At 37.4% G+C, this 17,219-nt stretch overlaps 1 protein-coding gene across 1 annotated transcript; it reads left to right on the top strand.

Moving 5' to 3' along the window:
- Positions 1 to 1,000: 1,000 nt before the first annotated feature.
- LOC106914375 (phosphatidylinositol transfer protein alpha isoform-like) lies at positions 1,001 to 16,470 on the top strand. The gene is made up of 12 exons (XM_014981121.2): positions 1,001 to 1,153; positions 3,010 to 3,040; positions 8,523 to 8,668; positions 8,924 to 9,015; positions 9,241 to 9,248; positions 9,327 to 9,401; positions 12,853 to 12,930; positions 13,417 to 13,494; positions 13,599 to 13,709; positions 13,832 to 13,954; positions 15,346 to 15,403; positions 15,488 to 16,470. The coding sequence occupies exons 1-11, from the start codon at positions 1,137 to 1,139 to the stop codon at positions 15,391 to 15,393; spliced, it is 807 nt and encodes a 268-aa protein (XP_014836607.1). The 5' UTR covers positions 1,001 to 1,136; the 3' UTR covers positions 15,394 to 15,403; positions 15,488 to 16,470.
- The last annotated feature ends 749 nt before the right edge of the window (positions 16,471 to 17,219 follow it).

Genomic DNA, 17,219 nt, shown 5'->3' with positions numbered 1-17,219 from the left:
AGACAGCATTGTTATGTATGTACAGCTGGGCTGCCAAAAAAATTATAGAATTGACCCAAATTCTTTTTTATTAAAATACTTTTTAAACCTATTTGTTCAATTTATGAAGTTAAGTGACTGACACAACTAAAACTACAACCTTTTTTCCAGGTCAACCAGAGAAAAAATACCTGAACCATTTAGTGTTAAAAAAAATTGCTTAATTGTTTGTAATTTGCATTTATGAAACAAATGCTGGCTCCAGTCTTAATCTGCAAATGATTTTGTTAGTAGAAGCAATTGCTTGCCAATTTTCTTGGAAAATTGGCCAGATTTCCAAGAAAATCTGTTCTCTTGCCCTCAGCAAGAGGGCAATAAATTAGCAATAAACTAAGACAAGATTCAGATAGAACTCATAAGGGACAAGAATAACAGACGTAATAACTCTATTAAACACAGTTGAATTTTCATTATTTCTTTGAAATGTAGTCCTTAAATGAAATAGACAAACATTTTCCTGGTGGCTATGGACATGGATGTTCTGCTTCTGTTTAAACTAAGTTGAGGCAAGAGAGGTTTGAACTTTTGGGTCTGAGGTTTAGGAGGCTTGTCTATGCGTTTGTGCGTGTGTGTGTGTGTGTGTGTGTGTGCGTGTGCGTGTGTGTGTGTGTGTGTGTGTGTGTGAAGAGGAGGAGGGAGTGTTCCGAGAGCTCAGGCCGCTCTGGGCGGCTGCCCATATCGCCCATGTCAGAAACACCGCCACTGCATACTGGGCATATCAATAGTCACTTATCTGGTTTGTCAATTTCACATAATTCCAGGGGTGGATATAAAAACAAAGAGTAGTTTTATAGCAACATGCAGTATGAAACTACATTTTATTTGTGCGGTGCATACATTTGGTTCGTATTTAAACCAGAAGCGAAACGTTTGGCTCGAGAAAAACTGGTAAAGCTGGTTGATTATTTTCCGACAAAACCTGAACGCAACTGCTTGTTACCTGAAACTAGGTGGGGACTCCTCCTCTCCTCGGCCGCGCCCCTTCTACACACACGGCATCTAACAGGAAGAAAAGTCCCTTCAAAGCGGTGAATGAACAGCTCGGTTCGGCTCATTCCACACTCGGACACGGACGTTTGGACGGACGCACAGCCACCATGCTGATTAAAGAGTTGTAAGTACGCTTTGACTTCAAGTCGGTGCTTTGTTTCCATTTCACTTCGACGACTTGAAAAGTTTGAACTAAAATAAAATCTATTGAACTGCTAGAAAATTGTTAACTAGACCTTAAAAATGAAAAGTGAATGTTTCGTACTGTATGACTCACTTTTATTTGCTTTTTTTCCCTCAAAGGCGGCGTCTTTTCACATATTTTAGTATCTAATCCCGGAGTTGTTATACGCAGAACTTCATTTAGATTTCTTCCTGTTTCTCTCAATTTTTTTGGTTAAGCAAACATGCAAAGAAGAGTATTTAGAAATAAGTCCAGGTGAACGCCTACCTGAGTATATGAAACTTCGGCTTAAACAGGATTACTAAATTGCACCTGAAACAGCGGTACAATGGAGTCAAGTGTTGAAATTGGGCTTCAGAGCGGTTTAATAAACAGGGAGACGGAGGCTAACGGAGCAGTGAGGTATTCCCTCGCTCCATTTCCTTTCCTGAAACTATTATCCCACGCTAAAAAGAAGCATTATTTAATAAAATGTAGGACTGCATTAAATGAAACATACCTGCAAGTTTAGAAGAGGACGTTGTTGCTGCATTTCTTTTAAAACTTTCCTTACAAGACAAGTGTTTGGGCTTCTGAGCTCCTATAGTTTATCACTTCTTGTCATGTGCACATCACTGCTGGGACGACGTCCAGCTCTAACTGTCATCTGACCACGGTGCAAAGTACATTACCAGGCTCAGCCATGTTAATTACAATCCCTAATAAAGCTGGATGTGCCTTTAGGTCATGCTAGTGCTAGAAGAACATGAAACCATTTCAATTGTTTGTTTTCTTCTTTTGAATCCGAACATCTGATCTTATTTTAGCCCAGTAGGGAACAGGTTGATGCCTTAAAAGCTCCTCTTCCACTCTGATCTGTCTTATGAAATATTCAAGCTCCGCTAGACTGACAACAGTTCGTCATTAATTCTCTATTGTATAGGAGGACAAAGAACGCATACAGGCACTCAAAGGCAAAGTTTCCACTAAAAACTACAGACTTGTTTGTTCACTTTACGGGACACGTCTTGATTGCGGCTTCATAATTTCCTCTTCCTGCTCGTGTAGTTCCTGTGATACTGGAGACTCCAGCAGAAGATCACATGCTTTGCTACTTCCCAGTGTACATTGTGTATTGCATAAGTGCACTTTTTTCATCGACGTTCTGATTGAGCAGTGTGTAAACAGGAAAAATAAACATATGTTTGTATCTTTTCTTTATAACTGTGTGATCCATGGGGTGAGGCCTTGGTTTTCACCTGTTGACCTGGAGGTTTACTCGCCTGTGCCTGACGGACCTTATCTCACTGAGTCCTACTCTATATTTCAGCTCACGTGTAGTGGAAGTTAGATGAGTTGTGTGTTGAAGTAAAAGCCATAAATGCAGGTGTTTCCTCATCTCTGAGTGGACCAGGAAGGCCATCCTTTCACTATGGATCAAATATACTATCCAGGAGTGTTTAATACTATTAAAGTGTGTTTTTTTTTTCTTTCCAGAAAAAGAAGTATATATAGTAGTTAGTAGTTTTACAATGAAACCCGGCTTAAATCTGAAAGTGGCTTTGCCTTTACTGTACCTTCTTGGGAACTTTTAATTATCCTGGGTAAATATTAGTATTTGCAGGTTGTACTGTTCCTATAAACCCCATAGGATTATGTAATCACTGTTTGACTGAAAAGAGGAAAAGCTTTATAATTTCTCCTTGTACAGATATGATGTCTCAGCAGTAAATCTAACTAGTGTGTTTTCATCACTTCCTGCTAATGTGTGTCCTCTAATGAGTTATGTTTGCTTTTCCTCTCTCTCTCTCTTACAGCCAGATTGTCCTGCCCATCTCAGTCGAGGAGGTACTCATTTATTTACTTCACTTTCAGTCGTATCAATAAAAATACAAGATTATTGACCTCAACAGAGTGTACATGTTTTATATTTAGATATGTGTTGGATCCCCGCTGTCTTATCTGCAGAATGTTTTGTTTTTCTCACTTACTTGTTGTACAGTCAGAGATGCAGCTGTCAGAATTTTGTGCCAAATTTTTTTTTATCGGCAGCTTTCCTAAGATGTAGGAATTTTCGCTCATTCTGATGTTGAAAATATGTTTTCTAGTTTTCCTGCCTAAGCAGCTGGTGATTATTTATGAGCAAAGATGGCTTCACGCCACTGTGTGCAACGGCAGCGAATGCTGGTGACTGACTTATTTCAGTTTGTGATTCTGACCCTGCTGCCTCTTCAAGATGATTCATGTTGGAGAACAATGGCAGTTGAACAGTTGATCAATCACTGTTGAAGATTAAGTGTTAGCTACGTGTGTGTGTTTGGTCAGGGTTAATTTACTGTAATGGTGGTTTTTCCTGAATATTCAGGTGAGCAGGTTCTGTTTCTTCACCTCTCCCTGCACTGTTAGATGAGTCCCTCCCTTTTTATTCATTGTGCATTTTAATCCAAATGTCATGTAAAACAGAGAAGTCTTTTTTTTTTCCCTAGTGTGCCACACAGAGCAGAAGCCAGCATTTCACTCAAGCATGTGGCCAGCTTTTCCTCCCCTCAGTGTGGAAAGTTGGTTCACCTGATAGTTGAGGAACAGGGATGTTTACGCCATCTTGACTTGGATCACATTGGATATAATTTAGGGATGCCTTGTGCAATCCTAATGCTTATTGTGGATTTGCAGTTTCAACATTCAAAATCATCCAACTCAAACGGATGGCTACTGTTACCCGTTTTATATTTTTGACAGAGTCGAGGTGGAATAATAAGAGTTTACTTCCCAAAGTTGGATCAGCCATTCTAGCGGCCGAACTGGTTCCTATTACACTATGCTTGGGTCAGATGAATGTATCCCTCTGACACAAGAGCTAGGCTTCTCATCTAGCGCTAAACAGTTAAAAAAGTGGAACCCTTCCTTTAGATCAGGTTTCATGAAGTTTTCATCTGGGGAGTTACAGATTAATAATGCATGCCAACACATCAAGGGTGTCTACAGTCAGAGAAACGCAGAGTTCAGTTCTGGCCTTTTTATGGTCAGTAGTTTATATCAAAATGATATAATATTCTTTCAGGATTACTGACTAACCTTCTATTTAAAATACTCTCAATTTTGAGTCAGTTGAATCTATCAAATTATCAGGTTTTAAACAAGATAAATGGAAATAATCAGCTGAATTACTGAATGAAAAGGGTCAGGATATATTGTAGTTTAGATAATTGCAAGAAATCAGAGTCTAAAAAATGCTACTACTGTGTCCAGTTGTCAAAATATGGGCATTCTGCATCACAAGTCACAGAAAGGAATCAGCTGTTTATGTTTGAATGTTTACATAAAACATTAGTATCATGTTCTGGCCTTCGTAGCACATCAGTAATTTTTGTTTGAGAAGTTGATGCCGCTCCATCATGCAGCTCAGCTGAATGAACATATAAAATGTTTGAAAACAGAACAGTATAATTTGCATTTTGCACCCTACATCTGACTCAGTTTTTTATTATTATTTTGCTGATCTGGGATTGCCCTGCCATCTTTGTTTCTTTTTTTTTTTTTTTTATCACCTACTGGGTCTGCTTAAGAATGACGACCAGCACATTCTTCCGGATGATAATGCTCTAAGTGGACGTTATTAGTTAATTGATTGGAACTAATTTTAATCTAATGAACAATTGCAAGTTGATTAATTGTCAGCATCCCTAGGAACCAGGACACGCTGCAGGGAATCTGTTTCTCTGTTGGCTTGGGAACGCCTTTGGATTCCCCCAGAGAATCTGGTTCAAGTGACTGTGAACTGATCCCAGATTAGATGGAGATCTAATCTGGAACAAATGACAACAAATCCTGACTTGGAAACCTCAGACATCCAAAAATGCACATTTCCTAAATGAATTACCTTGAATCTGCGATGAATCCAATGAAAAAGAGGTTAAAACTGAAAGGCCTGACTAATTTTATTATTGTAACAAAAAAATAAATGACACACATTCTGAATGGCAGAATGTTTATTCAGCTCCGACTCAAAAGCTTGAAGTTTAGTTATTCTGAGGTTTATTTGTGTGACTCAGTCCATAGCAGCCTTTTACTTTCGTCATTGTGGCTTTTGTTCAACTTTAAAACACACGCCTTGACCCTGTCGGTCTGTAGCAGGCTGTCTTTTCCTTTGACCAGCCTGATAGACGCAGTTCTGTGCCTGAAGCTGTAACTGTTGTTTTCTGGCTGTTGCTTGCTGATGACCGTTTGTTTCCTCCTGGGAGCTGTCTGCTCTTGTCTTTGATAAGTCAGACTGGTTCTGCATGGCAGGTAACATTCCTGGTCACAAAGGAGAAGCTGAACATCCAGTGCTACCGAAACAAGTTGTTGGGCTGTAGCAACGCCTTGCCTCTGAGTTGAAGAGGGTTTGTCTGAATCCAAAAACAAGATTATGGCTTTTTATGTGTGTGGTTGGGCTGCTTGAAGCACCAGATGTGGCATTTCCTCTTCAACTGTAGCCCACTAGTAAGCACGCCTCATGATGACACAGCAGCTGCCCTAGTGGACCAGACGTCTCAGTGTTGCATAAAACAGCCGACAGACCTTTTTGTTTAGTCGGTGTGTGTGACGAAGCCGACTACTCCCAAGGAGCAGGTCACTGTTTCCAGTGCTACAGCAGTTCTGCCTGACTTGGGAGGAAGAAAGACAAGTTTGAGAGAAGCTCATTCAGCTGCTTTTCTTCTGAAAAAGTATTAAATTGGTAGTGGTTGAAAAACTGTTTATGATTGGTCATTGTGGCTCTTTATAAGCTTCTCTTTCATAGCTTTCCTGCCATTCAGAGCACCTTTTGAAATATTTTCAACCTGATTATTTGTGTTGACTTCTTCTAGAAGTGCTTTACATATTCATCACATGCTCTTCTCTGAGACTTAAACAGATGTAAATCTCTGACTACATCCGAGACATGTTGGTACACATTCAAAGCAACAGTTTAGAGAGATCCTTGACTTTAGTTGGCAAATGTAGCATCCTAGTTAAACACTAACTTTGTAGCCTTGGCTGTCCAGCATGTGGGGATAATTAGTATCTCAATGCTGAGATGGTTATGTTTTGATGACTCCGTTCATAAAGAAAATTTTATTTGAGTGCGTTATGAATTTGAACTCTAAAGATAATCTTGCAAATCACCCGAAACGAATCCTTCCAACTGGTTGGAGAGGTTAGGAGGAAAATCTATCGGAGACCGAGAGAGACTTGAGGCCAAGGCAGATCTTCACCTTCCACAATCAGAACAAACTTGTGTTTTAATTTCAGTATAAATCCAGATGTTCTGTGAAGGTCTCTGAGGTTTTTAGTGAACAAACAGGGGCTGCAGCTACTGATTAATTTAGTAATATATTATCTATTGATTAGTTTAATGATTCATCAGGTAAAAAAACTTTGCACATTCAGATTTTTCATTTAGCCACTAAAACATTTTTATACAATATTAGAAATGCATAAAAAAGGATTTTTAAGATGACAAAATAAACATTTTATTTCCTAAAATGCAAAAAGTTTTCCTTTGCTGTATGCTTTATCATGACGTCTTGTTTTTTTTTTTTTTTTTTTTTTTTTTGCTGCATTTAAAAAGTACTTTTATGTACAAGTACATGTGAAGAACTCAGACTTTTTTTTATTTAATTTTTTTTACAGAATTTGAAATGGGTTAAGCTAAAACTTCCACTTGAGGATTTCTGGGTAGAAAATATTCTCAAATAATTTTTTTTTTTAATTCTTCAATGTAAAACCTATTTTTTGTACAGTTTACTACTCTGACATTCTTTCAACAAATGGCCTTTTTTTTAGGCTGTTCACTCCCGTTAACTGTTGTTGGATTACTTAATTAGTCATAGTTATGTCAACAATTGAGCTCTGTTTAATCTGTTGCCTGACAATAAATCGTGGCGCATCTGCAAACCTACCAAGACTTGGCCGTTTGTCTCAATTGACCCCTCAGCAAAGATGGCATAAATAAGCAGCTAAGACATAAGTTGTGGCTCTTGTGGAGCCACAGCTCAGGTGCAAGAATCTGTTGAAGGACAACTGTTAGTCATGCACTACACAAACAAAAAGGAAATTACTAAGAGAAGTCATGTTGTTGGCAGTTTGCCACAAACCAAGTGACACAGCAAACATGTGTTGCACATGTGTTGCAGAATACTGTGGCATGAACACATAATCTCCAATATGAAACAGTGCTGGCAGCATTATGATGTTGGGATGCCTTTCTTCAGCATCAGAGTTGGTGGATCTAAATACTGGAGTTGGGTTCAACTTTCAGCAGGATGACGACTGTAAGCATACAGCCAGATTAGCTAGGGAAGGTGAGAAAGGTCCAGACCTAAGTCCACTTAAAAATCTGTGGTAAAACTTGAATATTTCTGTTTGCAGACACGATTCATCCAGTTTTATATAGGTATCGGCTGATATTTACAACTGGTTTTAATTTCCATTATATTGCCGTTTGTTTACATGTTTCTGAAGGGACCGTGTGATATTTGCTTAATCATATAACAGTGATTGTAAGGCAGTGCAGGATGGTAGGAGTGTTTAACTGAAGCAGAAAAGCAATTTAAGTGGTGTGGTTGATTTTACACAGGGAAATGTATAGAACATATCAGTAAATATTGGTTATCAACCATAGCAGCAGTTTGACCCAATTTTTTTTTATATTGGTGCATCACTAGTGGTGAAGGACCCCAAAGACTTGCAGTTGTAATTGCATTGAAAGGCAGTTAGAAACGGGGCGTATTGGAATAATGCATTCTACATTTTTTAGATTTCTATTTCTTACTTTACAAAGGTAAGAAACATTTTCTTACCAGAAAACTTGCTAAGCCCGGTGGTTGGGCGTTGGGGCAGTCATTCTTCCAGCGGCCCGTCGTGTTTTTGAGTTAAAAATGTTTACAGTTGACAGGAAACTTGAATATATCACTTGATAATTATGCGTTATTGGAGGATTAATACCTGAACACCAACTATAATGTCTTAAAAAATGCAAACATAAAAAAAAAAACTTTATAAACTAAGCAATGCTTAGCCTGGTGGGGGCACAAGTAAAGTCTGGTGGCCCGCCAGGCTTATACTGCACTGGAGGAAACCCTGGAGCACATTGACATTTATCGCTGTAATGTGAGAATATTAAGTAGGAATTATTTTTTTGACTTTTTGTGTTATTATTCTAATAAAGAAAATGAAACAATATTTACTTATAAGTGGTTCAAAACTTGTACTTACAAAAGTTTAAGAAAGAGCTGTTATTAAAAAGATTTGGATTCAAAACTGAGCAAGTTTTTTTTTTTTTTTTAATGGATTTCTTGGTTGTTTTCAGTACCAAGTGGGGCAGCTGTACGCAGTAGCAGAAGCCAGCAAAAATGAGACGGGAGGAGGAGAAGGTGTGGAGGTTCTCGTCAATGAGCCATACGAGGAGAATGGAGAGAAGGGGCAATTCACCCATAAGGTCTACCACCTGCAGAGGTAGGTGACCTTTGGCTAGCCAAACCCCTCATGCATGTCACAGTCCTCTTACTTTGACTTTCCTTCATGCCAAAGTTATCATTATTGTTGTTAATTATGGTTGAACTTTGCAAAACCTTAAATTAATTTCTACTAGTATGTCTGTATACATGTTGCATATAGAGTGGGGTTTGTTCAATTTATACAGCATAAAATGTATGACAATAGAGGAATATTTTTCAAGAAAAAAGTCACTTTGCACGTTTGTCTCTGCAGCAAAGTGCCGCCGTTCGTCCGCATGATCGCTCCAAAAGGTTCTCTTGAGGTCCACGAGAAGGCCTGGAATGCATATCCCTACTGCCGTACAAGTAAGTCACACTGCAGTGCACACATACAGCAACATGTGACACACTGAACCCTCAGCATGGGTGATCAGCTCCTTCTCAAACCCTGTTTCCCAGAGATTTAGATAAACCTCAGTGAAAGAAAGTATGGTTATGTTGAAATCTGCAGATTATAACTATATCTTTTTAAATTTCTTTTCTTTCTCGTAATTCTTCTTCCATCACCATCCACTGCTTCTTCTGAAACAGTCCTTACAGTAAGTATTTGTGAATCATACTTGAGTTGGACACACTAATATTCCATGCTCATTGACCATTCTGTCCTGTAACTACAGAACACCTATATGAAAGACAAGTTCATGATCAAGATCGAGACATGGCACAAGCCTGATATGGGCGAGCAAGTGAACGTAAGTCACAATGTCCACCACTGCTATTAGATTTAGGTTTTAACTTACAGAGAACATTTAAGCAAAAAGCCTGGCTGTGTAAAGGGGAAATCTGTTTGTCTGAAGCCCAAAACCTTTATGCCAATAGTTTCTGCAGTAATCCCACTGGAGACTAAATTACCCACAAGTGAGCTCACAGTTCAAGTCCAGGCAGACCAGGAGGAATGTGTGAAACTGTGGGTTTAGGCCACAGTCATTATCATTTTAAAAATTAATGTGACCGTTTTAGATGGGTTATGCTGGGACTTTTATGATCTTGTCAGTAAAATTAATGAAGAGAAAAAGAAAAGTGTCCCACTATCTTTGATGCAAACCCAAGAAAGTACTCGCTAAACATTTTAGTCAGAAGCGTTAAGGCAGGGGTGTCAAACTAATTTTCATTTTGGCCCATATCAAAAATCTGAATGTTCTTAAAAATATATTGAAAAAAAACAAACAAATGAACTGTTAAAATATCAATAAATAATGGTTCCTCCAAGATTTTGTGATTGCTTTAGTGTTTTTTGCAATCAAAAGTACAGGTTTTGTGATGCCAATTTACACATTTTTATAAGGATTTTTTTTATGATATTTGTCCTAGTGTATGATGTTAAATGTGACTTTTTATAATGGACTATAACTTGACATCAAGTAAGTCACTTAAACTCAATGTTTTAGACCAATCTTGAGAAAATTTGCAGTAAAATCAGAGAAAAATGTGGAGATTTTTTTGTGTGTGTGAATTTTACAGATTTGTGAAAAGGGACTTATTGATGTAATTTGTTATCTATAGGGCCACATAAGAAGCTACGGTGGGCCAGATTTGGCCCCCGGACCTTGAGTTTGACACCTGTGCACTAAGATCAGTTTAAAAGAATAGCAGTAAAATGACCCATTAAAGTTTACACAGACGGTCATGATTTTGAGGGAATTATTTCCATTGCCTTCTGCCTAAAGCAGTAAAATGAAATATTAAATAATCTTAGATTGACACAGAACACACAGATATTGTACTCTTCAGATTATGAATATTATCCTTCATTTAGAATTGAAGTCATTGTATGCCCATGTGTTCTGGTACTTAATGTGACACAATAAAGCTTTGTGTTTATGTTCTAATGTGATGCCACGAAAACTGCACGTATAACCCAGCAGCTCCACTGCAGTTGTGAATCAGGGTGCTTAAAAACCACACAGGATGCTCGAGGTTTCTGATGTACAAACAGATCAGTTGTTTCCAAACTTCACTTTTTACTGAATGATTAAAACACAAACAAACCTGCTACACATAAGTTGTTTTTTGTGTTTTTTATTGACCACCAGGTAGTAAATCAGCACATTAAAATGAACCAATAAGAAGATGTGAATAAACATACCATGAAGATCTCTATGTGCAGAGCTGCATTTTAGCTGCATGTCTGCTGAGCACCATGTTTACCCAAGAAAAGATCCTGAATAGCTATCAGCTTGTTATATTAATTACCATACCAACTTTATTTATAAAGCACTTTAAAACAACCACAGCTTATACAAAGTGCTGTACATTAAAACACAACATAACAATACTAAAAAATAATAATAATAAAAAAAATATAAACTCTTACAGTTTAAAAACAAACATACAATTTAAAACTAGATCCCGCTGGAGTTGAAAGCCAAGTAAAATAGATGGGTTTTACGACAAGCTTTAAAAGTGGACGGAGAAGGGGCCTCTCTAACCTGCAAAGGCAAGTCGTTCCATAACTTAGGACCCATGACAGAGAAAGCCCTGTCCCCTCTGAGCTTCCTTCTTGATCTCGGTCCCTCCAAGAGCAGCTGATCTGCAGACCTGAGAGACCGATAGGGTATATAGGGGTGAAGAAGCTCAGAGAGGTAAGCCGGGGCAAGATTATGCAGTGATTTAAAAACAAACATAAGAATTTTAAAATGAATCCTAAAATATACAGGCAGCCAGTGAAGTGAGGCTAGGACAGGGGTCACGTTTTCCCTCTTTCGAGTTCCTGTCAAAAGTCGTGCAGCAGCATTCTGTACTAGCTGCAGATGTGAGAGCAGCGACTGACTTGACTCCCAGATATAGTGAGTTAGAGTAATCCAATCGAGTCGAAATAAAAGCGTGGATCACTGTTTCAAAATGCTGCCTGGAAAGAAAAGATTTCACTGATGCCAATCGCCTTAAATGATAAAAACTGGACTTAACCACGGCTCTGATTTGGCTGTCCAATTTGAAATCACTGTCCACTTTAAAACCAAGATCTGTAATAACAGGTTTAAAATAAACCTCCAAGGGTCCCAGGTCAACAGAGGAGGACTCACAGGAGCCACTGGGTCCAAACACCATCACCTCTGTTTTGTTTTCATTAAAATTTAAAAAGTTCAAGGCCAACCAAGCTTTAATGTCACCTAGACATGCCAGGAGATGTTTGATGGAATGGACATCCTTCTGCTTCAGGGGCAAATAAATCTGGCAATCGTCAGCATAACAATGAAATGAAATCCCATGTTTCCTGAGGACAGAACCCAGAGGCGGTACATAAAGAGAGAAAAGCAGTGGGCCCAGAATTGAGCCCTGTGGGACACCATATGGCATTGAAGCAGCAGATGATTCAGTCACTAATATTCACTGAAAATGTTCTGTCCTAAAATATACAGGCATATTAGTTATTAGTTAATATTAGTTTATAAGGAGCTGAATTACAAATGGGAATATTGTGTGAAATGACTACCGTTTTTCTTTTTAGGGTTTTGTCGACTCTGGTAGTCTTTAGCAGTTGTCAGACAGGAAGGTGGGCTATGAGAGAGGGGGAAGACATTTGGCAAAGGTCATCGGGTCAAGACTTGAACTTGTGAAGACTGCATGAGGACTAAGGCCTCCATACGTGGGTCGTGCTTTACCCCGATGCCACTGCCGTGCCCTAGTGTATGTCATTATTAGGGATCCAGTTATTTCAGTAATTAGTTATTCTAACAATTAATTGGATAAAAAATTGGCCCATTTTTCATTCCACTCTGATGGCTCTTTCCTCATAGATTTAGCTTACATATGAAGATTGTTTTAGAAGAAATTTAGCAGTAATTTTCAAAGTGAAAATCAGTGTGACCTTCAGCTGGATGTCCACATTTCCAAAAACACGCACTACCCCGGTTGTTGCAATGAGCTCAGTGGGCTTCATATTCATTTATTGTCAACGAAATATGTTGAAGACGACGCAAGCAAAGCAGAAAATCTTCTGAGTTGTCCAGAAACCCCTGGATTTAAACTACTTCTCTTCAGATTGCTCCCCCATTTGGCAAATGTGTGAGAGATTATCAATGCAAGAGCTAGAGTTCATAGCGCGCATCTGCTTTGTAATTGGCTATTTCTGTTTTAATGCTGCCACTTATTTGTGTCCTCTCTGTTCAATGAAACAATGAAAATGTCTTTACTACTCTGCAGGTACATAAAGTGGAGAAATGGGATGCAGTTGAAGTTGTTAAAATTGACATTGCAGATAACAGCTGCATCGCTGAAAAGGTAAGAAAACATTTTTAGAAACTTTAACAAGCCGAGTTTTCAGCTCAGTTTCTTCCCTGATTAATGCTTCTAAATTTAACCTTCAGAAGCTGTTTTTACTTTAGTTTTTAGGAAGTTATAAGGTCAAAAATTAAGTTATAATGGCTTTGTTAAAAGAAAAAAAGGGAGATAAAAAGCATTTTGATTGGTAGTTAATGGCTTAAAATAATAAAGGGACACAGATGGCAGCATTTAGTTTGCCATCTGTGTCATATATCCAACAGATTTGTTATAGATGTGAAGAAAAGTATAATGAAAAATGAGATTTCTGCTGAAAATGCATGTATCCAGATTTTATGGATGTTTTTCAATCTACTTGGATTTATGCAAATATACAAATGGTGGAACCCAGGAAAGTTGAATGTCTTTGCTTACCATTCAGTAAAGGAGTTTACTACTTATTCGCTTGTCTCAATGCTATTTTGCATGCTTCCTTGATTTTTACAGGACTACAAAAAGGAAGAGGATCCTGCCATCTTTAAATCAGAGAAGACAGGAAGAGGCCCTCTGAAAACTGGGTGGCAGGTGCAGGATATTATTTTATGATTAAAATACCTTAAAGTTTTTTTTTATTTTATTTACATAGTTAATTTAAGTTGTTAATTTTTGCTTTTTGTCTAAATCTGCAGACTGAGCTTGCCAACAACAAAGACTGTCCTCACATGTGTGCCTACAAGTTAGTCACTGTTGAGTTCAAGTGGCTGGGACTACAAAACAAGATGGAGAGCTTCATTCAAAAAGTAAAAGAAATATTGTCATATTTTGATTTGTTGTAGAAATGGGCTTTTACTGTAAAGTTTGTTGACTTCTGTTTCCCTCCATTTCAATTTATGTTGTTTCCCACTTCTCCCACTGTGTCCAGGTGGAAAAGCGTTTGTTTACCCACTTCCACAGGCAGCTGTTCTGCTGGATTGACAAATGGATTGAGCTGTCGATGGACGACATACGTCGTATGGAGGAGGAGACGAAGAAGGAACTAGATGAGGTGAATGAAATGTAGTCAGATTTGTTCGGATATCAGCCCAAATGTCGATGCATCTCTAGTTCCAGTTAATGTGAGCAAGACTTAGTACATCACTTCATACAGAGGATATGACCTAATACAAATATTTTAAAACCATCTTCTTTGAACTGTGTACTGTAAGAGTAAATTAAAGTATGTGTCAGATTTAATCTATCTAAATTTGACTGCATGTATTGAATGGATCAAACAAAATCAATCCACCTTTACAAATGCCTTTTTTTAAACTCTAATTTTGGTGACATCTAGTGATATGACTATCAAACTGCAATCTCCACTTTCTCCTCCATACAGGTTAATCTCAAAACTTAAAATACTAACCTAACTTATTAGTATAACTTTTTTTAAACCCAATTTCAGGAAAGTGAAACTCGTATTTAAATCTAATATACATGAAATTAAATATTTTAAGCTTTTATTTCCTGTCATTTTGGTGATAATGGTAAAAAAAATAGAATATTAGATTTTACCCCATTTAAAGAAAAAGAGTTGTAATGTATAAATGTTATGTAATGGTCACACAATCATGTATTTGACAAATGTTCAGAAGGCTTATTGACCTCCTCCACAAGGAGGGTAAGCTGGTTGTTCAGGCTACTGGTTCTGAGCATATTCATAGTAAATTCAGTGGAGAGAAAAGGCTGTATCAACATGAGGGATCTGAAGTTGGTCTGAAGGAGAGAGGATTATCTGTATTTTATACTTTTAACTGTTTTCACCTGTAATCAGCTGTCATCTAGAGAGAATAGTCGAGCAAAATCCGTTCAATCCATAAAGTGGCTGATCATCTCCATGCCAAGCTGCATAGATGCAGTAATTCATGCAGAAGGAGCCCCAATCAAGTGTTGAGTGCATAGAAATGAACATGCTCACAATTGTGCCTAAAACATCCTTTTTTTAATATTGATCTTATACTTTATTATAATTTCCCAAGACACTAAGTTTTGAAGTTTTGTTATCTGTAAGTCATGATCATTAAAATAGCTAGAAATAAAGGCTAGAAATATTGCTTTCTGTAATGAATCTGCACATTAGTTGATTTTCACATCATCTAATGTGGTGATGTGAAAATCATCACATTAGCTGATGATTTATCGTCTAATGTGCAGATTAGATGCACATTAGATGATTTGTCAATATTCTTTGTCAAGAATATTGACAAAGAATATTGACAATATTCTTTGTCAACATTCTTTGATTCTAGAGCATTTACTCAGTGGGAATCATTTGTTCTACATTGAATATATTTTTAACACTAGAAATAAAATAAAAAAAGTCTTCAAAATGTACAAATAAGAAAAGCAAATTGTAACTGTGCATGCTTCTCACTCACTACTATGTTTCACTGTCAACAGATGAGGGAAAAGGAGGCGGTCAAAGGAATGGGTGCCTCTGATGAGTGATGTCAAAGCTGTAAGTCAGAAATAATTTCGTTATTAAATTGATGTTCCTCTAAACAGAATTAGTCTTATTTTTGTCTTCCTTTTTTCTACCCAGACACATGTGATACTGGAGGACCTGACCTTGTCCAGCAAGCTTGCTCTCCACTCACCAGGCTGACTGGAACTACAGTGGCTTCCTCGGCGTAATCAAGAATACCTCCCCTTACATCTTAATAAAGATTTGCTCTTAATAAGAGCTCATTATTGCAAAGCACTCGTGCATATTTATGTACTATTAAATTTGACCACGGCTGCTTTTAGTTTATTTTTTTATTTAAGATGCAAGTTAAAAGACCTACTTTTTGGATTAAATGTTCTTGTTTATGCCTATTCGTAACTACTTTTAAAACATACCGGTGTGGGTTCTTTGGGCATAAAGGATTTGTTAATCCTCTTGATTTTGTATTGTTTCTCTGATTTATTGTTTACTTTCCACAGTAAGGAAAACTTTTCTCTCAATGTTTGTAAGTGTTGCTTTTTTTGTACTGTAACTAGAGGAATCAGGAATACTCTTTTTGTGATGTTTTCTACAGCACTGCTATTTCCTAATTTTGTCCAAATTATCATTTGCTCCACTTTTTGTGCCTCCAATCATGCCATGGAGACAAGTTTTTATTGTCTCTGTCAACTGAGACAATAAAAACTTGAGGATATTTTTTTGACACATAAGGGTGTTTAATAATGACTCTTTCATGTTATGGTCTGACTTTCATGAGCTACCAGCACTTAATAATAAAGATCAGGGTTTGAGTGTTATGTCTCCAAGAAGCTGAACTGGTTAAAGATTTAAAAATATATATTTTGTCATGAGTCTTGTCACATGTCAATTGCAAATATTCTAGAGTTTTATGGGATTTGTGCATTGTATTAAAGACATTTTGCACTGGCAACATGTAGTTTGACATTGAGTTCTGGAAGAATCAGATTAAGAGGAGCAGAAAGTCATTCTCTGCTCGCATGAAAAAAGTTGATTCAACATTAAAGTATATTTACAAGAAAAGTTACTGTAATGATCAAAATAAAGATGACTTTGATTCAGCTTATTTTTTTTTCTATGAATACAGAAATTGGTTTTTGCACATTATTTCCACAATGAAACATTTAAGGATACATTATCAAATTTTTGCAGCTGCAAATGTACACTGACAATAAAAGCACAGTTGGATAATGAAATGTGGATCTTCATTGCATAACTACACCAAAAAATAAAAAGTGCAATGGCGAACAAAACTATACACATTTGAGTTGATAAAAATCACAAAAGGCAGCTGATCTGCTGACGTTTGTACACAGTATGGTAGATGTGCAACGTTTTGCAGATTTGTGGCATTACTTCTGAAGCCAACCTTATTTTTGTTACCCTAAACCAGGGGTGTCAAACTCAATTTCACCGAGGGCCACTTCAGCATATTGGCCACCCTCACCGGGCCACATTGACGGTACAAATCAGGAGTGCATCCCTGCTAAAACACCCCAGGCAAAAGGCTGACTTCCCTCATTCAGTTCTGTAGAGGCTTATAATGAGTCAATGGTCCAGGTGTGTTAGAGAAGGAATGCATCTAAAGTTGCAGATGGTAGCTCTGGAAAACTAGGGCGCCCCTAGCATAAATGTATAAAAGTACAATGTTAAAAATAAATTAAACACCAACTCATATTGTTAAATAACTGATTTTATGTATCAAAGTTTTAAATATTACATTTGAGTTTCCATGGATGTAAAATTACTGCTCAGTTTAAAAATTACAACAGTGTTTAAAGGTAAGCAAACAAATAATAAAAACAAGTCA

This window comes from Poecilia mexicana, unplaced genomic scaffold (genome assembly GCF_051168715.1).
Source record: "Poecilia mexicana isolate PSO_F unplaced genomic scaffold, ASM5116871v1 scaffold_13, whole genome shotgun sequence".
NCBI classification, from domain to species: Eukaryota; Metazoa; Chordata; class Actinopteri; order Cyprinodontiformes; family Poeciliidae; genus Poecilia; species Poecilia mexicana.
Note: the sequence above shows the minus strand (reverse complement) of the source record. Positions and strands in the feature narration are given on the sequence as shown.

Bases quoted from the DNA above. Each gene is read 5' to 3' on its own strand.
- LOC106914375 (XM_014981121.2), top strand. The intron at 3,041-8,522 runs GTACTCATTTAT...GGTTGTTTTCAG, and splicing joins TGCCCATCTCAGTCGAGGAG to TACCAAGTGGGGCAGCTGTA. The intron at 9,402-12,852 runs GTAAGTCACAAT...ACTACTCTGCAG, and splicing joins ATATGGGCGAGCAAGTGAAC to GTACATAAAGTGGAGAAATG.